We start from the raw sequence: 25,840 nt of genomic DNA, 5'->3' as shown, positions 1-25,840 counted from the left end.
ATATGTATCAACAATCCACCTGTCTACCCCTTATTAGGTGGTGCGAGAATTGTTCTTAATGTTTGTTTGTCCGTTTCCCTTTGGCTTTGAGAGCCTTGTAACTTGTATATATTGTACTCCTTTTTTCATATATATAAAATACCAAAAAATAGGTAGGGGGCTTCCCCTGCTGACCTTTCAAAAAAAAAAACAATCCACCTGTCTATAAGTTGAGTGATCCAAATAACCCTAGCTTTTTATTAACCAGCTTTTACTTTTTATTAGCTATAGTTTTTTTAGTTTTAGCTAATCCAAAAGGTTTTATTAGTTTTAGAGTTTTTCTTAGTTTTAGCTAATCCAAACAAGCCCTAAATCACCATCTGCAACACAGTAATACACCACAAGCATTTTTGACATAAGAAACTGCCCATGGTACAAAATTTCTCTCAAATTATGCTAGAGTCTCGTAAATCTTACAACAAATCTTCGATTCAACACTTCACTTCCAACGCTATTGTGCTCAAAGGATGCCTGAGTGGTTTTTGTCACCAACAAAAGTTGGTGATAATTGTCTCGTCAGGCAAGTCTGAAAAATGTTTGGTTGGAGGTCTCTGCCCGAGAATATTAACGAGAGGATATGGATAACATGGATGTGTATGAAAATATCTATGATGTGAGATTAGCATATATACTTATATAGCTTGATTAATGAACTAGATGATTTAGATTAATATCATTTTTTTATTAACTAAAAATAATTTAATAAAAAGTTGACTACAATTAACAACTTAATTATACTTTACACGCTAATATTGTATGTTTATAATAACAAACTCTCATATATTTAATAACAGACTAATAGTAACAGATTATTATGTTTTCAAATAAAAATAATGATTAAGTTGTGTTCCAGGCTACCTCTGGATGCAGGCCCCAGGCGCACAATTTTGCTTGCCTCGCTGCACACGCACTTTGCCTGGCTCAGGAATCATCAGGGCTCAATCCAAACGAAGCACAGGAAGGTCCAGCCGTCCAGGAAGGGTTTGGGCCCAGGCAAATACGCTCCAGGGTCTCGTCCGACGAGCCCGTCGACATGCGGTCCCGGGCCAGTTTGCCCTCTCAAGTTGGAGGAGCTCCCGATTATATAAGCAGCTTCCGGCCGTCGTCGCCTCCGCTGCCTTCCCAATCATCACCACCGTGCTCCTGAATTCTCTCGCTAAAACCTCTCTCTCTCTCTCTCTCTCTCTCTCTCTCTCCACACAGAATTCGTGGTCGTGGGTCGTTGGCTACCGCGTCGCATCAAAGGAGAAGAGGCGGCGGAGGGCACCCATCCAATGGCGAAGGGCGGGCTGGGCAAGCTGCGGTGCATGATCAGGAGGTGGAACTCGTCCAGCCGCATCGCCCGCACGTCACCACCGGCCATCCACGACGACGGTGCCATCGTCTCCGGCGGCGGCGGCGCGTCGTCGTTCCACGGCGCGGACGAGGTGCCCAAGGGCCTGCACCCGGTCTACGTCGGCAAGTCGCGGCGCCGGTACCTCATCGCCGAGGAGCTCGTGGGCCACCCGCTGTTCCAGACCCTCGTCGACCGCACCGGCGGCAGCGGCGGCGCCAACGGGGGAGCGGCGGGTACCGCTACCGTCGTCGGCTGCGAGGTCGTGCTGTTCGAGCACCTGTTGTGGATGCTGGAGAACGCGGACCCGCAGCCGGAGTCCCTCGACGAGCTCGTCGACTACTACGCGTGCTGACCGCACGCACAGAGCCCCCGGCTCGCCGGAGTTGAAGAAGCTCATAGCTGCGGTAAACCCAATCATTCCGTGCGTCTTGCTAGGGGTATGTAGAATCTTGGTACTACCGAATGTTGCGTTGCTTCTCGCGTAGCTCTCGGCGTCGGTGCTAATCCAAGAGGCGCACTCACTGCCGATTTACTCCCACCGCTGTTAATTTGATTATTATTACTGTAGTTACCATATATGCAGCCCAAGACCGCTGCCGCTCTTTCGATTGGATTACATTCCATTTTCTCTAATTTCCTCGGTTGTGTAATAGACATTTCCAATTTTTTTTCATTCCATTTTCTCTAATTTCCTCGATCGTGTAATAGACATTTCCATTTAAATTTCGTTTCCTTAGTGTCCACAGATGTACATTTCAATGCAAAAGCTTATATTAATTGATTGCTATAATACAGAGTTGGGGGACTTTTTTTTTGCTGCAGCCCCGTTCATTTTTTTTTCAGTTCCGAGGAAGAGAATTCAGAATTACAAAGGAATTGGTTGGAATCATCGAAAGCGAAAAGTCCCTCTCATTCCAACACCCTCGTCTCTGTCTTCCAACGGAGAGGAGAGAGGAGTCGCTAGCTGCTAGCATATCCCGCGGGCTAACGAACAGCTGTGTGCCAAAACAAACAAACTCCATCTGCCGTGACAGGGACAGGTGTTTCAACTCCACGGCAAAATACGAGACGAGGCCGCACGTTTGGGTACCTGGGCTCCCCAGTCCCTGCTGGCTGCTGGCATGGGGGCCAAAGCCATCATCGTCTGTTTATTAGCAGCGGAGCAGACAGCTTAGTAGTCCCTGTTAATTAACTTAGTTTAATATCTAGCCTCTGCAGATCAAGCAAAAGCTGTGTCAAGCGCGATAGAGTAGTATTTTTTTTCCTGTTGCAGCTTAACAACAAGCAAAATAAGCAGAGTAATCTGCATTTCTTCACTGGCGTCTCCGACAAAGAGATTCTGCACGATCACATAAGCTGCATCAAACGGTCTGGTCATCTGCGATCGGTCGAGAAGAACTAGATGGTCAACTCGAGGTGTCAAGAGCCCCACAGGCAGGCCACAGCAGGATGATGGTCCACAGGCGTCGCCAATCAAGGTGCGGCTGGCTGGCTGCAAGCTCGCAGGCTCGCGGTTGCCACTGCCACTTGCGCCAAGCAAGTGCGCGTGCAAGCTCATTTCGGATGCTTGCAGGCTAGCTACCTTCTCTCTTGCATTGGTCGTCATTACTAGTGATTAATCTACGGCTAACTCCTCCTTTTTCTATCGTACATTGCAAATTTGCAATGATTTGAAGCACCAATTAGTTAACATAACAAGAGGTGCTCTCTCTTAGCTTAGCTTTTTGACCCTTCTTTTCTTTTGCAAAGATCACTACCAACCTGCAGTTACACACTAGTTTAATCTGCCGCCTTTTCTCCGGACAAAGGGTTTCAAGGGTGACAACTGTGTTGCCGATTAAAGCACGGGTCGTGGCACCATGATTTTGGCCCCTGCCGGCGGCGAGTTAGTTAACTACTGCTTGATCACTTGAGGTCTCGAGGATATGGTTCTCAATTTCCAGTTTCTGAAATGCTTTGGTACAGCTACAGTACAGGGATGGAGGAGTGCTAGACAAGAATATTTTGACGATTTGCCTTCAGGTAGTGTTTAGTTCCTAAAATTTTTCAAGATTCCCCGTCACATCGAATCTTTGGACGCATACATGAAGCATTAAATATAAATAAAAAATAAAACTAATTACACAGTTTAGACAAAATTCACGAGACGAATCTTTTAAGTCTAATTAGACTATGATTGGACACTAATTATCAAATAACAACGAAAGTGCTACAGTGTCATTTTCCAAAAATATTCGCCAACTAAATAAGGCCTCAGTTTAGGTGACGGCTGGGCCGGGTAGGCTATCTGATGAGGTTAGTTGGCTGTTGCCGGCTGGTAGCAGGTCGCCTGTCTACGGCCTAACCCAACCTACCAAGTTTTTTTTTTGGCCTAATGGGTGTTTTCAGAGCCCTGCTAAGTGCTGATGCTAGGTGAACGTATCCAGATATACAAGCAAACCCATGAGTGTTATCGTATAACCTTGCACTGAATTAGTCATTCAGTCCAAATCTATGCTAATTATTTCACTCTGCATTTTTTGATGAAATACCAAGTCCAAGTCGCCATTGCTTCGGCAGATCAAATTAGCTCTATCTGCCCTGTGTCATCTCCTCAATCAAAGGACGGAAACTGTGTCGCCTTAATTTGGAAGCCAGATATGCTAACCCGTGTCCTAATCAAACCCATTAGTGTCGGTACTAACGACCGACACCTGTGAGCAATAAGAACACATCAATGGACAACGGATTCTTTCTTCTTTTGAGTACACACGTAAACGGCATATAACCCCATTTTTTGGTTCTTTCCGGTGAACAAAGAGGCACTAAACTCCATAGTAGTACAATTTTGGTTCTTTCGTGTGAACAAAGGGGCATTAAACTTCATAGTAGTACAATATAATTGGCTCTTGCTAATCATGCGCATTTTGTGTGGACCTCAATTTTATCAGAAATGCTTACACCCGAGCATCCGGCCGCCCGGGCGCTTGCTTAATGGGTGTGTGGACCGGCCCAGGTAGCCTTCCAAACTCCTGCATAGTCCAAGTGTTCCGAACGTATCGGCCGCTTCCACCGCTGTTGCGCAGCGACGGCCTCCACCACGTCACCCGTCCATCGCGGCTGCCACTCCACCTCGCTGCTGCCACGCGCCCATCCCGCGCCGCCGCTCCTCGCCCTCAGTCGCGCGCACCTTTGGCCCCTCCCATCGCGCACGCCGCCGCTCCCCCCTCCCGTCGCATGCGCCTGCCGCTCCCTCCCGTCGTTGGCCGTGGTGCTCTCTCCGCCCGCCCGGTCGAGCCAAGCCCTATGCTGGTGGTGGTGCTTGCGCGTGCCGCTAGTGCTAGGTGCTGGTGGTGCTCGTGCGCCACCGCTCGCCGCCAGCTCCGACCTCGATGGCTGGAATCGACCGACCCCGGCCTCTCCATGGTGCAAACGCATGTTTCAAGTGTTTTGGATGTTTCATAGGTATGTTGCAATTGGTTCATACGGATGTTGTAAAAGTAGATCGGGATGTTGCATATGTTGCAATGGTTGTACACGTATGTTGCAAGCTCTTGTTCTCAATGTTTCATTTTTTTTACGTATGTTGCAAGTGTGTTTATCTGGATGCTGCATATGTTTTCACACATATGATGCAAGTGTTTTATCTGGGATATTGCGTTTGTTTACATGGTTCCCACTGTTTTTCAGGTGTTTTTGCAAGTGTTACAGACACATGTTTCAAATGTTTCATTTGTTTTTAGCCGTATGTTGCAATTGTTGCATCTGGGTGTTGCATCTCCCTCTTCGCCTTTCTATTGTCTCACCTCGGTGCTAGGCGCGGGAAGCGAGCGCATGCAGAGGCGGTCCCCACTGGCGTGAACGGGCCCCACATGCTTGCCGGCGGGCGCAGCAGGCGAGACATGGGCGGGCAGGCGTGGGACACGGGACGGGAGGGCAGCGGCGCAGGCATCCGGACGGGGGCTAGCGCCTGGACATCCGGGTGCTAGCCACGCACCTATTTTATTTGGCCACTGCAGCGGTCGGCCCAACCAGCTAAACATGGATCTTCATCAAGATTTGAAGACTAGCTTCTAAAAAAATCAAGATTTGAAGACTATTAATTGATGTTCATCGAGATTAAAAGCCACGCGTGCACCCGCCTTGCCTGTTCACCTCACGTTCATTGTCGATCAACATTATGCTAGCGATAGCAGCAGCATCTTCACATTATCCATCAGTGCGGGGATAAAACAATGTACACCAATGTGCTAGCACCACGTGCAACTAAGGGTTTTGTGGTGAGGGAGAGAGAGGAGTGGCGGTTAGGGTTTGGGGATGGCATAACTATATATCACCTATAGCCCCACCCCTCCATATATATGGACTCTGCTAACGGGCTTCTACCCTACAGGGTTATTAAGAGCAACTCCAACCGAACTCTTACTTGAGCCCTCATCCTATTTTGAGAGTTCAAAAACCTCTCCAACCGAACCCCTATTCAAGCCCCGATGGATGAGGGGCTCTTATTTCTCTCTCCTAAACTCCTAGATGTAGGAGTCCCTCATTCTCTCCCTCATCCTGCTTTCTCTCTTCCATAAAGCTGACAAGTGGGACCAATAAACAGGGTCTATGATAATACAGTGTAAAAGTAGAAAAAATTTAGGAGATCGGTTGGAGTACCCTGAGGAGTAGGGGATGAAATATGGATGATGGACTCTCATTTGTAGGAATAGGGAGGCAAAATTTGAGGGATTGGTTGGAGTTGCTCTAAGACTCTCGTAGATCAACTAACATTCTATTCTGGTCCCCACTAATGGATCTACTCTATCTTAAAAAGGAATGCAACCAAGCCCCCCCCCCCCCCCCCCCCCCCGCCCCCCGCTACACACACATGTGTCTATACCCGATTCATAACTATAGAAACATTTCCTGCTCCTTCACGAACTGAGGCTAAAAGTTATGAAATCTAAAATGGAAATTCGCAAAATGGTGAAAATTGTTGCAGTCATTATAGGAAAAGTCTAGGAACTTAAAGCATATCTTAGTATCGAAGGAGGATGGAATTCAAATCGGGTAAGGGATCATTCGATCCATTGATTTGATCAAAATTCTTTTTCCTTTCCTGTCTCTGTGGTTTCTGAAGAATGAACCTATGTTGTAAAATCTTTCGTGTCCATGACCATCATGAGCGCTACCCCAGGGCAGATCTAGCACCGGGTGTCTGGGTTGCCAGGGGTTCAAAGTTCAAACCCTCTACTACTATCGTAAGTATGGAGCCCCTCTTAAGCTTCCCTACAAGTTTTCGATCAGTAAACCTTCAAAGGAGGGACTAAATATATATATATATATATATATATATATATATATATATATATATATATATATATATATATATATATATATATATATATATATATATATATATAAAAAGAAACATTCCTTTTATACTCCGTCTGTTCTAAATTGTAAGACGTTTTGTCTTTTCCAGATATATTGATTTTATTATATATCTAGGCATAACGTATATTTAACTACATAGCAAAAATCGTGTATCTAGAAATACTAAAACGTTTTACAGTTTGAAACGAGGGAGTAGTATACATGTATATATTTCTAGATTCGTCACCATAACCCTACTACCTGCGCCTTCTTCATGTGCTGACTGAGCACCACAACCCGCACTCATATAGATGTTGCGAGCTCGCGGTGTCGCCTGTCCTAACGGTGCTGTACTTGCATGGGCTTGCTGCTCGTAGTGTACGTGCTTTTCCTGCAGTGCGATGATGCCATGCTGCGTACGGCAAATTCTTGCGACAGCTGTTTGGCGTAATCATCTCGTTTGCCATGATTTGGAAGAAGCGCGCGGTGGATAACTATTGCTCTTTCCCAATCATGCGGTTGGTTCATCCATGGCTTTTTTTCCCCCTTTGCATGATAACGCAAGGCCCTACGTACGTACGCTTGCAAGGACCGGGATGCCACGTCATGCCAGCATCTGCATTTGCATAGTCAACGGGTGTGGGTTCTACAACACGTTTAGACGATGTTGGACCATTGAAGGCATAACCTCGTGTGTAGCGTGGGCAAGTTAATGCGGCCATCATTTTTTGAGTCTACCCGAGGGCTGAAAAAGAAAAGGATATTTTTCAATATCCGATTAGTCCGAAAACGACTCTTACGGTACATGTAAATTTAATCAATTTGAAATGGTTCCCAAAAAAAATCTATTTGAAATGTCCTTAGATGTTGGGCCAAATTCTTCGCTACTAATTGGCCCAGAGCTACACAGAGGCCGAATTTTTTATTTTTTTAGCCCTTTTTAAAAAAAAAATCACAAATATGTTCCTGGAGGAAAGATTTCAGAATCTGGACCCTTAGCTCGGCGCCATCGTTGCTGGCGTCGAGCTAACACTTCTCGGCGTCAGCGTCCCTGGCGTCGAGCTCTTGGGCTCGAAGCCAACGTGGCGGTGACATGGCACGAAGCTCGGCGCCAGTCACCCTGGCGCCAAGCTCGGCGCCGTAGATCTTGGCGCCGAGCTTGGCGCCAGGGTGACTGGCGCCGAGCTTGTGTTTTAACCCCGGCCCCAACCTTTCTGCCCGAGCTTTCTTCCTCTTCTTTCTTCTCCCTCTCGGGTTTTTTCTCTCCCCACCTCGCCCTACCTCACGAATCGGCATATTGGACCTTGCAAACTTTAATTTGATCCGTAGATCTTCAACAGCAAGGTATCCTCGCTCCCCTCCTAGTTTTTTTGCATCGATTCGGTATATATTAGTCAGATTTTTCAACCTACGAATCGTCATTACTTAGGGTTTCATTCTATCCCTCAATATTTGTATTATACAACCGTAGGATGATGCCAAGGCATGGAAAAGCTAGCAAACCTAGGTAACCAGAGCTCATGTAATTATGTTATGGGTTAATTGTTGTGCATCAAATGGGAAATCCTAGGTTTAGGGTTTAATGTTAATTACTTTCGGTTCTTAGAACGAAATTGGTTGTATTGTAGTTATGGTTCTCATTGGTATTTATTTGTGATGTTTTGATTTTTGTTTGTTAAATTACATCCGTTTTGTTAGACGCAAGAAATGTATCGGGAGGAGTTTTGGCGAAAACGGGGTCGTCCTCGAGAATTATACCCCGACGCGTCTAGCAAAGATGCCCCCGTCTCTCCTGACCTCCCTGTCCCTAACTGTGACTGTGGTTTTCTGGCCCACGTTTCTCAATCGAAACATCCGGACACAGCGGTGCAGTGCTTCTACACATTCAGTCGTTTTAATGTAAGAAATTATTTCCGCTATCTTTTTTCTTTATTTGTGTAAGTATGATACTAATATTTTGTTGGAATCACGTTGTGTAGAACCATGAGAGGTGCTTTTTCTTTCAGTGGATCGACGGTGCAGACAAGTTTGATCCTAGGTGCCTCCTTTTCGACGATTGGTTTAGAGGGAGACATCCACGTGAGCACTTCAAGCGGTGGGTTCCACCACCCCTAACCCTCCGCCAATGACGGCTAAGGAGAAGCACCTAGTCGTAGTTAGACGACTCAAGGAACCTCTTCTGTGCCATTGCGGAGATCGAGCTATGATAAACCCTGAGAATACGTTGGAGTTTATGTGTCCAAACAAGCATGAAGTAAGTGCAAAGTGTATGTGTTGAAATGTTGAGCTATATGTGTTCATGTACTAATGTCACCTTATTTAGGTGTTTTCAATGGTGAAGTGTCGTTTCAAGGAGTGGTTGTATGGTCCTAAGAACCAATGGCCGGAAGAACCGCTAAAGGTTAAGGAAAAGAAGAAAGAAAGGGTAATTTATAAAGCACCTCCTGTCATGTGCGAATGTGGTGTTAAATCCAACTATGGCCTAGTCCCTTCGGAGCTTGGAATAGTCCATTATTGCGGCCATATGATTGACTATGATGAGGTTGGTTATTTTTATGGTAAACATGAAATCGTATTTTGTTTCTTTTGCTAAGACATATATGATTTAATTTTTCGTTTGAACAGAGCACTAGGAAATGCAGGTGTGAATGTTATGATGGTCAAGCTAAGTTCTTAGATGAACTGAAGGAGAGGCAAGTAATTGTATGGAAGAGGGGATATGGACCTGACTACGTCAACCTATTCATTAAACATCACAAAGAAAAGATGCGTGAGTTTGCTAGACAGCGCGGTATTTGTAACCCGATCGATGTTGGGCTTGACAAATGGGGATTGGAGAGACGGATGACGTTAGAGGAGGAGAGGGCAAGGAAGAAGGCAAAGGAGGACACAAGAGTACAGATGCAGGTCTTGAACGAGCATGTTGTTGCATTATGTGCCAGTGAGTGCTTAAAAGCCATTTTTTCGTTGCCTGATTTTAAATGCAATTTAATCGCGTTGCTAACTGATTGCATTTTATACATGAAGGGATTGGATACAGCGAGAAACATGTCGCAGAGGTGGCTCGTGCAAAGTATGAGGAAAAGAAGTTAGATGAGCATAGATCGCGAGCTGGTCGCACCGTTCAATCACCGATTGTGTTGTCTGATGAGGGGGACGAGGATGAGGACGACACTGGCAGACTGAGTGAGCTCATTGCTCTAGCAGAGGTGGGCTTGCGGGTGGAGGAGGCTGAGGATGACACTGGCAGACTGAGCGAGCTCATTGCTCTAGCAGAGGCGGGCTTGAAGGCGGAGGAGGCTTAGGACAACACTGGCAGACTAAGCGAGCTCATCGCTTTAGCAGAGGTAGGCTTGCCTACGGAGGAGGACGACGACGCATTCTTCACTCAGGCCGCAGATGAAGTGGAGGCCACTTACTACAGGAGACAGGCAGGTCAAAGCAATGTAGGTGAGCCTAGCCACAGCAATAGGGTTGTGGTAGAGGACTGGTACTCGGATGATGAGTTACTTACTCAGTATGTTTCAGACTGAGGATTTGAAAGTGCATTTGCCCCCTATGTGGGTTTTGGTGTATTGATGACATCCAAATTAGGGACTAATGTGATCTTAATGAGATATGTCGTAGCTATTACTCAGTATGCGCTCTCCAAAGGTTTTATTTTTGTTTTTGAGTTTAGGATCCGCCGCACTATAAAGAGGGATGCAAACTTAGTTGGTCTGAGGAAGATAGAGTGCTCAAGCATAGAAATAAAGTCAAAAGAGTGACACTCTAGCACTCCACGGGCATATAGAATATTTTTAGTGACTGTTGGTGTCGGAAGTCCCGACGTAAGCAGGAACTCCCGATAGTCGGAAGTCACGACTCATGCCGGAAGTCCTGACGCCCAGTCACTTAGCCTGCGCATTGACAGTGGACGTCGGAAGTCCCGACGTGAGTCGAAACTCCCGATAGTCGGAAGTCCTGACCCAAGTTGGGAGTCCCGGCCCAAGTCTGTACGATACGATTGGACTATACACATTCTAATGAATTTACATTTAATCTATGTCCTAGATTTGTGCCTTTTCAACACACAAAACACATGAAATGGCATGTGAGAACATGTACCGAACTAGGGTACAGAGTTCCTTCGGCTAAACCTAACATGCCTTAGGTAATTAAACCAAATAACAAACACATAGATGTGCCATGTGAATAAGATAAAGTCGTCCTAGTAGTGTGGCCACATAGCAAATTGTGTTGCACCTTCTCCAAAGTAGCCTCCCATTGTTGGTGGTGGTGGCGGCGGGGGTGGCGGCGAAGGCCCCTTGTTCTTGTGATTAGGGTAGGTGCTATAAGGATCATTGCAGAGTGCCTCCTGCGAATCGGCATCATTGTTGTTGTCGTCCTGTCCGTCGTCCTTGTAACCGCTGCTAACTTCCCTTTCTAGATCGAAGATACGGTCCTGCAGGTAGTAGATGTACTCCGCATGCGAATAAATAGGTCGAGGATCGACCCACCTAGTGAACCCATAGTTTTCTTTGGCCAAGGAAGACTGCAATAAGTATGTCATGTAAGTTGTATAGAAGAGGAACATATTGAAGAAACAAATAGTAATAGCAATTACCCATGCTCGCGGGCATTTAAAGAAACGACGACCTCCATCTATTCCCTCGGTGAACATCTGCACTAGGCAGTCCTCACCATGCATACATTTTGGCCACTCTTCTTTCCTTTCATCGTATCCTCTCAGTGGTGACTCTTTGGTAAAATTGCTTTTGCTCTCAACTGGGAACCTCTCATAAAGAGCTTCCTCAAAGAAATTGGGACCAAGAGGACCCTCCCACCTAATGGTAGTTCCCTTCCCCTTTTCTCTCCCTCTGGATGACCCTCCAGACATTGGTACTGCAATGAAAGAAAATGCTGAGGAGTGCTCTTCTTCCTTGTGTGTGTGAATGAGAGGGAGTGAGGGGTTATTTATAGGTTGAGAGGAGGAATGGAGGCCTCTCAATGTGCCATGTCAGTGATCTATGTGCCTCTTCACCTCAGCCCTTGGATCAAACAGTCATAAGATGGATGGTGGAGATGGAGTGGAGTTGTGCTTCCTTGCATTCTAGTACTATGTCAGTGAAGTGATAAATCGCAATAAAGTTCTTAGTAATAATACTTCTAAACAGATAGCAATAGGTTTTGTTTTCTTTTGTACAAGAATCTAACGTATTATAAGGATGATATGGCTCGAAGGTGGCACTAACTAAAATAGATAACTCTAATGCCTAATGTATTGGTATGCAACTTAATGTAGAAAAATAAGGCAATTGACTTACCACTCTGTCCAAGATCGGTCCTACCTCCACCTGCCTTCCAGCACGAGTAGATTGGTTGTACGATGTGTCTTCATTGTCGGAGGACTCGATGTCGGAGTAGTCATCTTATGTCCACTGTACCCTTAGCCTGCAACGTGTCGCATGCTGGTACCAAGCTTGGTACCACCTAAACTCATGGTTCGTGTGTGGCTCATTGTTCTCATCCATGTTGTCATGCATCTCCTCCCATTGCTCAATGTAGGACTGGTGGTGCTTCTCCTAGTCAAAAAACTTTCTGTTCTTCTGACGATCCAACCTGCATGTATATCATCATTACTTGAATCCATGTACATGTCACCATATTAATAGAAATGGACCATCACGAGACATTTGAAATAGCAAAACACTTATTTGTGTAAGTCAATGCCAGTCGAGAATGGAGCCGTGGGCCAAAGCTGTCTCACTCCAAATTGGCGTGCAACACTATCTGGTAGGTGGAACTCAACATCATAGAAGCATATTAGAGGGCACCTCATCCTATAGAAGTCATCATCGAACCCACAAACGTTGCTCAACTTAAAAGGAAGTGCCCCCTCTCCATCGTACGGCTCCCACTCCACCTGCAACATGTCCAAACAAGATGTTAGATGGTATACTAATCCATTTCAAACCAGCATGGGAAATAAAATTTACTTACACTAGACGCCATCAGTGTGTCTAGCTCATTCATGAACTCCATGTACGCCCGCTCTAACCTCGCGTACGGAACCCTGACCTGGTCCCAAAGGTACGCCCACATCGGCTGCTGACTTGGAGGCTGACCTTGGAACCACTCACGACAAGCCAGAACCTCTAGACGGCCAACTGGAAGATGAGCCCACATCCACAGCTGGAGCAGTTACACGCATCCACCAAGTGATGCGTTGGACAAAGTCTGATGACACCCCTCGCATAGCTGTCGGTATAGAAAACCCAAGACTATAGAGCCCTAGCTGTAGTGACCTGCCTAGTCCTAGTCACTAAGGTAGTGGACCCACATCTAGGATGCAGTGTCACCCATGGCGTTGGGGAAGAGAACATAGGCAAACAGGTGTAGGATCAACGCCCTACAGTAGTACACAACTGTCTCCTCATCTGCCTCCTCGGGGCACTGTGCGAACTCTTGTCGGAGCTAGGAGATGAGAACTCCAGAAGTGTGAGCCCCTTGCTCGCCAAGCTCACGCCCAAGGAAGGCCTCCACTCGTGCTCTCTAGCCCTTTGACCTACACTGCTCGGTGATTGGGTTGCCGTGAATCCTCAGGCCTAGCATCTTCTGACAGTCCTGGAGCGTGACTGTCATCTCCTCGAAAGGTAGGTGGAAGCTGTGAGTCTCCGGCCGCCATCTATATTTTAGGCAAAGCAAGATTACATGTCAAAAAGGCAAGCGCATGAACAAATGCCCATGAATGGAGGCAATGATTGAATATAATACCTATCAACCAATATAGTTATGGCCGCTGAGTTGAACTTGGGCAACCCATGATGAACCTGAAAAGAGATGACATCCAGGCTAGCTCTTTGCAGGAAAGGAGTGTACCTGTCGTCGTACCGCATGTCCAAGAACCCATTGTGGGTTCTAGGATGAAGGAGCAGAAGGTCCTGCATGGAATAAAACATAGTCTCCTATTACTTCATGAACACATGTACGCTCACCAAAATTTGAACAAAACATATAGATTATTACCTGCCCTAGCGCTATGAGACGTCCTCGGTGGGTCGCCTCGTACGTCAGGTCGAGCAGGTGGAATTGCGCCATCCTACAAAAAAAGTCAATGAATTAGAAATTCAATATACAATGAAACATGAACTTAGAAATGTACAAGTAATTGACACAACATTCAAGCATAAATTGAGATATGCATAATTAATTAAATGAATACGACAAATATGAAATAATAAAATCAACCAATAGTCGCACCTCACTAATCTGCCAATGGCAACTTTGTGAATTGTGGCCAAGTCTACCACACTTGCCGCACTCGTACTGCTCGGGGTCAGTAACAAATGGGGTTCCTCTCCCACGCCTTGTTCTTTTAGGTATCTGATCCATAACCATCATGTGCCGCGTCCTCTTCCTTGATCCACGCTTGTTCCAACGGTAAGCTGGATCCGCAATGTACTTCGACCCATCATATGGAGGCCACTCTCCAGGGTCCCAGAAAGGAACGAAGTGGGGGCTCCATGTGTGTAGAAGCGTGTCGACACTGAACTCATGAGGTATCCTGCTCTCGATATTATAGTTGTGATGCCTAGCTGCTGCCACCAAATGGGAACATAGAAAGTGGTACTGCCTTGGTTTACCACAAGTGCATGCATCCTCATGCATCCTTGACTCTCGGACCTCGCCGTCGGATGTTGTACCGCCTCTATGCTCGACCTTATAAGTCCCTGTGGCATGGTCAAAGCATGTAACCTCATGTGTCCCAGCCCTTTCAATTACCTTCTCTAGGTGTGCCTTTGGTTTTGGCATCCATATCTCTCCATCACTCCGCAACTTTAATGCATAGGCGTGTCTATCGTTGAACCAGGCAACAAGCTTATAGAAGGTGAATTGAACGATTACATTCACGGGCATACCACGTATCCCCAATAGCAACTTATTGAATGACTCCACCATGTTGCTGCACTGAAACTCGTACCTCGATCCACCGGCATCGTGAGCTCTCATCCATTTCTCCAAATCCCTCATCAAACCTGTGAGCCATTGTCTACCTTCTGCATGTGATGCGGTTCGAACCTGCTTCAACTTTTTCTGAAAGTACTTGTCCTCAAGCTGTCGAGCAACCTCCTAGAATAGATCAAAGTTACCCTTCACACCATCCTTCCGGAGTAGATTCTCAGCAAGGTGCCGAGTACACCAACGATGGTGCAAAGGTGCATACCCCTCTATCTGCTCTCGCACGACATTAAGTATGCCTGGTGCCTATCAGATATGATGCCAACCTCCCTACCAGGCCCAACCATGTGTATCCAAACTAGCCTCAAGAACCACCCCAACTGTCATTGTTCTCCTTCTCAACCAAAGCAAATTCCAAAGGAACCAACTTGTTGTTCGCGTCATAGGATATGGCTACAAGAAGTGTGCCCTAGTATTTGCTAATCAAGAACGTACCATCAATGAAGAAGATGGGACGATAGTGCCTAAAGGCCTCGACACACTGAGGGAAGCACTAGAAAGCATGGAAGAATATCTGCCTCCCATCCTTCCATGCATTTGGTTTTGGGATGTACTCATAATGCATGCCTAGATTCACCACTTTGATTGCATTGAAAAGTATTGGCAGCTGCTCATACCCATCCTCCCAGTCCCCATATATCATCTTCCACGCTCGCTGCTTAGCCCTCCAAGCTTTACCATAAGTTATCACATAACCTCCATACAATGCCTCAACAATCCTGATAATTGTCCTCACCTTCATGTTGGGTTCTCCCTGCAATATTCCCATCAACTGCTTGGCAATGAGGGTAGATGTCAACTACCGATGCGTCAGTGTTAGCTCATGGTCAGCACAATTGTGTGGCCCAACAACTTTTGTGATCTTTCATTTTCCGGTGACCATTTGCTTCCTTGCACAAACCCTCCATGGGCTGCATTCCTTGTCACACACAATTGTGTAATGGCGCTCCGCATATGAATGCAAGACCTTGTAAGGTCTCTTTCGTATCACTGCAAATGCATGCAACCACCTCTTCAATGCAGGGAGATCATTGAATACCCTTCTATTCTCAATTACCATGTTAGGGCCAGCCTCAGGAGCTTCTAGGAGCTCATCATCACGTCCTTTTATAAACGCCTGATCAGAATGAGTAAGATTGCTGAACTCATGAACTCTTGGATCACGGTGGCCGTGAAAGATACGCCTCAGCATCTCAACATCACTCTCGGTCAGCTCTCCAACAGGGCGATCATCATCAGAATCAAGAGACCTTGCCATCTCATATGGTTCTGAATCATGCATAATTTCAACACTATTGGAGCCATGGAATCCATCTCCAAAGTGCACTTGCGCAGCAACAGGGGGCACATCCACATTCTCAGGAATGTCTCCTGCAACATAAGTAGAGAAATGAGGGAAGAATGAAAGAAATGGATGTAAGGAAGGGGGTAACCTCCCAATAACCATGCGGTTAAGACACTTACTCGGATGATTCTATGTCAAAAAGATCTCATGAGGAGGATCTGCCACAACAACATGAGTCTAACAAGCATCTTCAACTACCGCATTGGGGGCAGATTGAGCATCAGGAACCGTAGGTGCAACCTCCACATCCATATCAGGTTCTGGGACGGGAGGGTTGATGTGTGCCTGCTGACCCATTGGTGGGGAAAACCCATGAGAGATGGGATCAACTAACACCCGACGCACAACCATGTCCAAACATTGCAGCTGGCTCTTCATAGCCGATCTCACATAGTTCTCCTACTGATCCGCACAACTAATTGGGATCATTCACCTGAGGATGTTGGGAGGAGAACCTAGGTGCAGTACACCCTCAACTGTAATGCCATCATCTCTAAGGTAATGCAGCTCCTCCCAAGCCCTTGCAACCATCTCACTAAATGATGGCCTATCATTGAATAGCACAGGCATGCTTTGCATGTCAACAAACTCAACATATCTATAGCGATCGTATTCAATGGTGCCTCCATGATATATGGTCACTAGGTTGTTCATCTAGTTCAAACACATAACGAAACACATGTCCTTTCCTAACAAATACTTTCTAACTACAAACTAAGTAAATAAGATAACAACTACATACATAGATACAGTGTACTAACTAAATAGCTAGATCCTATTTAGTTAACTAAATATGTAACTACCTATCTAAGTAGCTATCTAACTATATCTATGTATCTATGTTTCTATCTATTTACATATATATCTCACTAGATCACTAACTAAATCAACTACCTGAGTCATCACATTAGCTAGTAAATAACAAATGTCAAAACTGCTACACTACAATCAAAGCTAACTAAGTACGCATATTTTAAATTCACAATTTTTACCTGTCCGATGTTGGAGTCACGGACGTCGACGGAGTCACAGCGGATGTCGGGCATGGGTCAGGCCGACAAGCCGGGCCAGCGTTGGCACGGTCGGGCGCTGTAGGTGCCAGGGCCAGCGGGGGCGTGGCCGATGACGGCGGTGGCGCGCAGCGGGGGTAGGATTCCCGGTGCTCCGTGCGGCGAGGCCGGCTCGGCAAGCGTGGCCAAGGCCGGCGGTGGCGGGCGGCATGTTCATGGTCACGGCATCGGCGCGGCGGGGCGCGGCCAAGGTGGCCGTGGGCGGCACGTCGGGCGAGGCGAGGGCACGGCGTGGTCGCAAGGACCGGTGATGGGACCGGGGCGCAGGGCGGTCGGCGAGGAGACCGGTGACCAGCGCGGGCGCGGGGCACGCCGCGGGCGGCTGGTGCAGGCTCGGGGCGGGCGCGGGTGCTCGGCGTGAGCACTTGGCACGGGGCTCGGCGTGGGCGCGGGGCCGGCACGAGCATGGGGCCCGGTGCGAGCGTGGGGCTTGGCGTAGGAGCGGGGCGGCATGGGTGGCCGGTGCGGGCTCGGGGCGCACCGAGGGAGCGGGGCGCGGCGTGGGCGGCTGGGCGCGGGCACGGGCGAGGGTGAGGCCGCGCGGGCTCGGGTGGGCGGTGGCGGGAGAGGGCACGGGCGGCGGTGGCGCTGCTCTGCTCAGGCGAGGGGGGTGCGAGAGAGAGAGGGAGAGGAAGAGAGAAAGGATTGGGGTCCATACGTAATAAAGGCTCGGCGCCAGTCACCCTGGCACCAAGCTCGGCGCCAAGATCTACGGCGCCGAGCTCGGTGCCAGGGTGATGGCGCCGAGCTTCCTACCATGTCACCACCACGTTGGCTTTGAGCCCAAGAGCTTGTCGCCAGGGACGCTGGCGCCAAGATGTGTTTGCTTGGCGCCGCAATGATGGCGCTGAGCTAAGGGTCCAGATTATAAAATCTTTCCTCTAGAGGCATATTTGTGAAATTTTTTCAAAAAAGGGCTAAAAATGAAAAATTCGGACACAGAGGCTAGGAACACCTCTCGACCTCCTATCTCACGCACTCCGCGTACACAGCATCGCAATCGCCTGTTTGGCTATTCCCGAGTTGTGACTCGTCAACCGTTGCCGTTCCGTCCCTGTTCTGCTCGGTGTGCATCGCATCAACTGTGGTCGTGGGCCGGCAACTCGGCAAACATCACTTCACTTGTCTATGCGTTGCGGCCAGACACGTTGGGCGGCTGGCCCGGCCCACCTAGGTGCCTGGCCACAGCCACACTGGCATGGGAGTGATCATCGTATGCTTTGACTTGTAATTAATAATAATTTAGAAATTATTTCTCTAATATTCTACTTAGCCATGCTAACGTCATAGAAAGAAATACTCTGAGTGATCAATGATTAATTATTATTTACCATTCATATACATTTATCTCTTGACTTACCCCTGTTGTGAGTAGAAGTTTGGTTATGGTTTATTTCTCCATCATATGTATAAGTTATCAATATATTCCAATTGTCCGTCCTTTCCTGTGGTAAAAATATAAATAACGATACCAGGAATACTCCCGGGTGAAGTGTTACAATGGTATAATTATCTGTACACTTACAGATCCTTTTCTATTTATATATATTCTTTCTAGTCACATAAAATACTCTTAGTGTCATTCTAGAAGTGGCACTAGGAAGTACCAACAAGCATTTCTGGCAGCATCGCTAGGGATGACAACTTAGTAAAAGTGATGCTAAGAAATGTCAACAACACATTAGATGACTACTAAAACAAGTGACAAGTTAATAAATACCAACAGCGCACTCGAACATGGCTCCTAGATCTGGGTCTTGGCTGCGAGCCCACAAGTCGGAAGCGGGCCAAGCCGCGGTGCTCGCGGGACAGAGGCGGAGCCAGCCACAGGGCTCGTCGGATGGAGGCGGTCCCAGCCACGGTGCTGGCGGGCACGCGGGAAACCCACACCGGCGCATCTGGCTCTACCAAGGCATGCGACCGCAGGGTCGAGTCCGCGCGGGCACCGCGCGCCAGAGCGGCCCAGGGTGCTCATCTCCATGGCCAGAGGTGCATGTGGGCCTGCCCTGCTTCCTATTCGGGGTGTCCATGAGCGGGGCGGTGCTGTGCGACCAAGCCGGCTTGTGCGCTATGGGCCCAGGCCGGCTAGCGCCCGCGGGGGAACCCCTATGGGCTAGCCTACGTGGCATTCTAGTCTGGTGCCTCATGGTGCTCGCGGTGTCCGACATCGAGAGGTGGGCGCGGTGTCGCTCCGGGCTCGTCCTCCTAGTTTCTAAGTCGATGGGCTATAGTTCATGGGTTTGGGGAGCTTAGGCGAAAGCCATGCACGACCTTGGTGAGATCGACGGCAATGCCCTCTAGTGTCGTTTACATCCTTGGAGGCGTCAATGATGTAGGCTATCCACCATATGACTGTAGTACTATCCGTCTCCTGCTGGTGAAAACCAAGCTCTAGTTATCTGGAGTCGGTGGTGGCGGCTCAATGACGTCGTGTCCCTCTTGAGAGTGCCACCGTGGAGGAGAAGATTCCAGCTCATGCTATAGCGAAGACCAATCCGAACTTGCTGCATCCGCTGAGCAGGTTCCGAGCGAAAGCCCTTATGGGCCTAGTGCTCTATGCATCGATGGTGGCATCCGTGGATGTCACTCTCCTTCTTGAAGGCATAGATGCAAGCACACCCGCTTCCGTGCACGCCCCCATGTGGCCTTGTGCTCTCCTCGGTTGCTCTCCTCCCCATCTTGTTGTTCGTATGGCTACCCTTCTACCCCTTGGCTTCTACAAACACTACTTGCTGTCAGGTGCTCGCCATCAACGGTTTGCTCTGTCGTTCTCTAAATCACTTGTGTGCTTCGCCTCATCATATGCTGGGTTGCGGGGACCTTGACAGCGGTGGGCTCAGGATTTGAGGGTTGGGTGTTCAAACTATATAGGGGTACTAAAAAATTTTGACAACCAAATGGCTAATATTCGGCATGTATAATGCCATATAGTTAAGTTAAAATTGCATAATATATAGTTTAAGAATTGAGCAGAATTTCCATATTCAAGAATTTGAGCATAAATTGAAATTGTTAGACATAAAAAGGTGCCAATAGTTTAACATAGCAAAGTGGCAACATATAGAATTAACAACTAAATGACAATAAAATTTACAAATTACAAGACAACTTTCCGATCCTTCATGCTTTGAAAACGGTTGATGATGTTCTCATCCTTTGCTTGCAAGAAGAATTCCTTTTCAATGAATGTAACCAAGCTATCATTCAAGTAATCTTGCCCCATTTTATTTCTCAGCTTGTTTTGATATAGTTCATGGTAGAAAAGATCCTTTCAACATCGGCTGTTGCAACTGGGCTAGCATCAATTTGAGAAGTTTGTAAACAATGTTGTACCTATCAACCTTGTCCTTTTTAACAAGCATCATGGACAACTCTGCTAGACCTCTCAAATTTGTGAAGTTTTCATCATTCCTCACATCATTAATATAGTGAGCTAGCTGAAAAGGGAGCTGGTACATTTCTTCAACTTCAAAATCATGAGGATAGAACCTTGCAAGCTTCACCAAGTTCTCAACATTGAAAGCAGCAAAAGAATTAGCTGGACTAAATGATGCCATGCATCTAAGTAGCTCAGTACTTACCTCATCAAACCTATTATTAAGTTCTTGAAGCTGCTTATCAAGGACACCCAAAAACATATCTGCATGAAACCGGTGATAGTTATTGAGGCCTCTGAAGAATTGTTTTGATATTTGTATAGGCTTATACATTGCATCCATGTCAACAACTTTAACTTTGTGCTTCTAAAAAAGAAGTGACCTTTGCAAGGAATTCTGTCCATCCAGAATCAAGCCTCAAAACATCCAATTGTACCTTTGTGAACTCAAGAAGATCCATTGCATTTACAATATCTTGCTCCCTCTTTTTGCAAAGCAATGCATAAGTCATTTGTGTACGCAAATATTTCATTCATCAAGTGGAGGAGGAAAACAAACTCAAATGATTGAAATACTTTCAACATAGTTTGAGCTCCTAAAACATCGCCCCCTTTAGTTTCATTCCCAATCTTCCAGAGGACTTTCTTGATAGAAGGATACAAAGCCATAACATGCATTATTGTCCTATAGTGAGATCCCCAACGTGTATCACCTGGCCTTGCTAAGCCCATCTCTTGATTCAAACCTTGTCCTGTTTCAATTTCACCCAATTTCAATGCTTCAATCATATACTCAGCTTGAGCTATGCGAAGCATACGGATCTTCTTACAAGACATGCCAAGAGTATTCAACAAATATGCAAGTTGTCTAAAGAACCACTGACAATCAATGTTCTCCTTAGCAACAGCTACAAGTGTTAGTTGAACTTGATGAGCAAAGCAATGAACATAATATGCACTAGGAGACTCTTCCATGATGAGTTTCTTTAAGCCATTAGCATGACCCTTCGTATTACTAGCTCCATCATAGCCTTGACCACGTACCTTGGATAATGGCAATTGATATTTAAGAAGCAAGGACTGAATTGCTTGTTTGAGAGTCAATGAAGTAGTATCTTCAACATGCACAAGACCAAGAAACCGCTCAACTGGCTGCCCTCTTTTATTGACAAAACGTAAACAAAGTGCCAATTGTTCTTGTAGGTAGGAATCACTAGATTCATCAGCAAGAATTGCAAAACACTCATCACCAAGTTCCTCCATGATCAATTTGGTTGTTTCTTGAGCACAACATGCAATGAGTTGTTTCTGAATCTTGTGATCCACCATCTGACAATTTTGTGGAGCATTTTCTAGAACCACCTTATAACTTCCTCATAGTTTCCTGCGAGCCATGATATAAGTTCCCAAAAATTGCCTTTATTCAGTGAATCCAAAGACTCATCATGACCACGAAAAGCTAACCCCTGACGCAAAAGATATCTTGCAGCCTGGAGTGACCATTTCAAATGAGCCAGATATTGAGCCTTGAATTCTGTTGTGTATGAGGCAATAGACTCATGAACTGATGCTTTAGGTTTCATGAACAAATTATATTTCTCTTGAGCTTCTAAATGAGCACTATTGACAGCATCAGCATGCCTACGAATTCTAGATTTCATGTGCCAATTTCTAAACCCTTCATCTATAAACTTATCTCCGTCAGCAAATTTGTTGCTATCTTTGAACAAGTAGCAAACAAAGCAATATGCAGTATCCTTCTCCACACTATACTCCAACCACTTGAATTCACTAAAACATTTACGATTGAATCGACTCATACCTCCACATTCATGTTGCGGAAAATCATTTTGCTTCATTTTGGGTCGACATGGCCCCAATGGAATGTATGCCATTCTAACTAAATCTTGATCATTCACATCATAGCTTGAGATAGGAATCCTCAATCCAGGATCATGCTCAGTTTGATACATGTCATCATTGTCTTCATCACTAGAATCTGGTTCATTTAGGAATATAGCTTCATCATCTTCTATTACTGTAGGCTCAGCCTCAGGTGGAATTGTGCTTGTTCCACTGCTATTCTGCCCTTGAAAAACAACCAATTGCATACAACTTTGATCAGTAGATGGAATAACTCTCTCTTGCTCTTGATCTACCTGACCTTGTGACTGCTTCTTCTTTGCAGCAGCCCGCTGAAAGAAACTTCTTAGGTCTGTGGTATTACTCTTTTTTCTCTTCAAACTTGAGACCTAAAATTAAACCAAGAGACTAGACTAAATAATTTGGGGGACAAATTGGCAAATTGCTATCTCTGAAACTTTGTGAGGAGTGAAACTGAACTTACAGATCGGCGATCGCTGCCTGGTGCCTGGTGCTGGCCTGCTTGCTGCCTGCCGCGCCGCGCGGCCACGCCTCCTGCCTCCTGCCATAGTGCGAAGACGCCAAGGGTTTCTTTCGCCAGATACGGAGACGTCACGCGAAGCCGCGAACCGAGTCGATCGATTTTCTCCATGCGACGATTGCAGCAGCAGCGGAACAGGCAGCAACTTGGGACTTGCGCCTAACGTGCATCCTTGGGCCGAGAAAATGGGCCGCGGGGCAGCACTGGGCCTTGGATGGGAAGGGAAAAGGAGTAGGAATTGGGCTGAATTGTTTGTATAGGTATGCAGTTCTCTGTATTTTTTTCATATACAGACTTGTATATACACTATATATGAAATTTTTTGCCAAAAAATTTAGGTATTCAACTGAATACCATTGAATACAGGTGGGCCCACCCCTGGACCTCGATCTCCTCTCCGGATCTCCTCGTTCTCCTCGTGGCGGCCCTCCCTTTTGAGGCTTCCTTTCCCTAAATAGCGTTGGTGCCTTGGTGGGCGTTGGTTGGAGCTTAGATGCACTCTTAGGCGATGCTACTCACGGCTGCCGCCTATTGGCTCCGACTCAATACTTTGTAGCTTTCTGGCTGTCGTCTGTCGGATCACACTCAATACCTTATAGTTACAGCTGCTTGTGGTGTGGAGCTCTTCGGAGTATGTCTTTGGTGGTGGCACATGTTACGAAGTTGTGCTTGCAGTCGCTTCGGTTAGTAGGCGGACTTGGTAGCTAATTCATGTTGTGTTTGTTGTTGTTTTGTGAAGTGTTGTAATCCCTATCTCTCCATGTCATGTTCTTCTCGGAACTTGTATCCACACCCTTCCACCTCCCGGCATGCCCGGCATCCCCCCACCCAAAAAAAAACAAATCTGGCTCGTGGGGTGCCGAACTGTCGCGTTTGGTTGGCCGGAGGAGCACCAGTGGCTGGCCTTCGATCAAGAGAGTGAGCGTATCTATGTGTGTGCGAGCGGCCAACCAAACAAACGCTACGTGTGGCCAGCTCTGCTCAACCAGACGTCCAAACAAGTTGCACGTGTACCGTAGCCTGGCCAATAGTAGCCTGCACTCTTATACCAAACACGTCTATAGATCCGCCCCTCAAGACAGCTGACTGATTGACTTGAGCCTTGGTAAACTCCTCATCCTTGAATCCAAGTTCTATTTTAACGTTGAACTGTTTCCGATCTAAAATAAAAGTTCTATATATGATTAAATTGATTAGGTCAATTTTTATAGAGACATCAAAATAAGAGGCGAGGGCAAACCAAACGATCATTATGAACTAGTTTTTGTTATCTATTAGTATTAGATCCGGTGTGGAGAATATACAGACCTTGATAATTGACAGTGACCGCCATTGCACAAACCGTCTCGGGCTCTCGACTATCTGCCATGTCAGCTTTCTTAACTTTGATTTATTTCATCAATTTTTCCTACCACACGCAGGCCAAGCTTTATAACTATATGAGGCCCGTAAGGAAGTCTGGCCCACTTATTGCTCATTCTCTTGTTACGATGAGCCTTCTAATAAGCCCAAGATCTGTGACAATAATACATGCCAAGAGATGCCAGAAATGTTGTTCAAAAAGCCCACGTAATGATTAAGGTCCATTCCGGCTTGGACATCGTCATGCACAAAATTCAACCTGGAACTCCAATCCATTTCATGCTCTAACTGCTAGCGTCGCGCCCTTTCCCATCATAAAAGAAAAAAAAAGCATGTCGCACCCTTTGTGTAGAATTCCAGCACATCTTCTACAAGATTTGGGCTTATGCATCTTCTGTCGTTTGACATTAACGCTATAGGAGATGAATGGCTCACCAAGATAGTGGCAGGAGTATGTTTTTAATTATTTTATTTAAAAAAACATTTGAAAGAATTATTAGAACATTTTCATATATTGTTTCATCATTTTCGATAAACGCCATACTGGTTTCTCTATAAAGTTAAAATTAGGTTTTCACATATTCTTGTATCAAGTTTTTAAAAAGGAAAAATGAAAAACACCACCCCACAAGCTTGGGTGGGTTTGAAAAACCACCAAACAAATTTATTGTTCTAAAGTTTAGCATAAGCGTTTTGACAAACATAGCAAGGCTCTATTTGGTAGGGCTATGGCTCCTTCACAAATAGCTCCATTCAGAGGGGTTATAGCTCCTCCACATATGACTCTGCACGAGCTTCTCTTGTGGAATAGTTTTTTTGGTGGAGCTAAAGTCATTTAGAAATATGTTTGGAAAAATGGCTCCAGTAGTGGGAGTTTTTTTTTTTTTTTTTTTTGCTCCGATTTCCGGTACTTGGAGTTCGGACGGGCCTAGCCCATACGTGACCTAGGTGGAAAATAATTAAGAAACATTTAATTAATTAGATGAGCTGCTTTGAGATCCGTGTAAGTTTTAGAAGGAGTACTAGAGCAGTTCTCTAATAATAAATAGAGAAACCACATGTGACTATGTACTTGTAATAATTTGTAAATGATGGGATCGGATGTGTTTGAATTCTATCATCTAAAAGTAAAAAGATATTTGAACAATGTTGTTATCAAACATATTTTCTCTAAATAATCATGATCTTATTGTGGTAAAAATAAATAAATAAATATACGAAACACGTATTTATATTGAATTTTCACATGATACAGAATGTACCATAACATACATTTTTAATTACACACTACTACAGAATTGAACATCACTGTCGAATTTTAAAAAACCGATAGTGATAGACCATCACTGTCGGTTCTTGACTAAAACCGGCAGTGATAGGACCAACCGACACTGATATTCAGGTATTCACTGCCGGTTCATATCACTGTCGGTTTTAGCCAAGAACCGGCAGTGATATTGGGTCATCACTGTTAGTTTTAGCCAAAAACCGACACTGATACCATCACTGTCGGTTCGTAGCTTGAACCGACAGTGATATGCTGCCAGAAAACTTCATAAGTTTCTCG

General features: G+C 46.0%; 1 protein-coding gene and 1 pseudogene across 1 annotated transcript; one reads left to right on the top strand and one right to left on the bottom strand.

The window, feature by feature from the left end:
- Nucleotides 1–1,180: 1,180 nt before the first annotated feature.
- On the top strand, nt 1,181–2,116 carry LOC136473231 (auxin-responsive protein SAUR76-like). Its single transcript, XM_066470912.1, has one exon. It carries the CDS (start codon nt 1,314–1,316, stop codon nt 1,725–1,727), a length of 414 nt encoding a protein of 137 aa, XP_066327009.1. The 5' UTR covers nt 1,181–1,313; the 3' UTR covers nt 1,728–2,116.
- An 18,316-nt stretch (nt 2,117–20,432) lies between these two features.
- On the bottom strand, nt 20,433–22,939 carry LOC136469709 (uncharacterized; annotated as a pseudogene).
- Between the last annotated feature and the right edge of the window lie 2,901 nt (nt 22,940–25,840).

This window comes from Miscanthus floridulus, chromosome 8 (assembly GCF_019320115.1).
Source record: "Miscanthus floridulus cultivar M001 chromosome 8, ASM1932011v1, whole genome shotgun sequence".
Taxonomy (NCBI): Eukaryota; Viridiplantae; Streptophyta; class Magnoliopsida; order Poales; family Poaceae; genus Miscanthus; species Miscanthus floridulus.
This window is presented reverse-complemented; position numbering and strand designations above follow the sequence as displayed.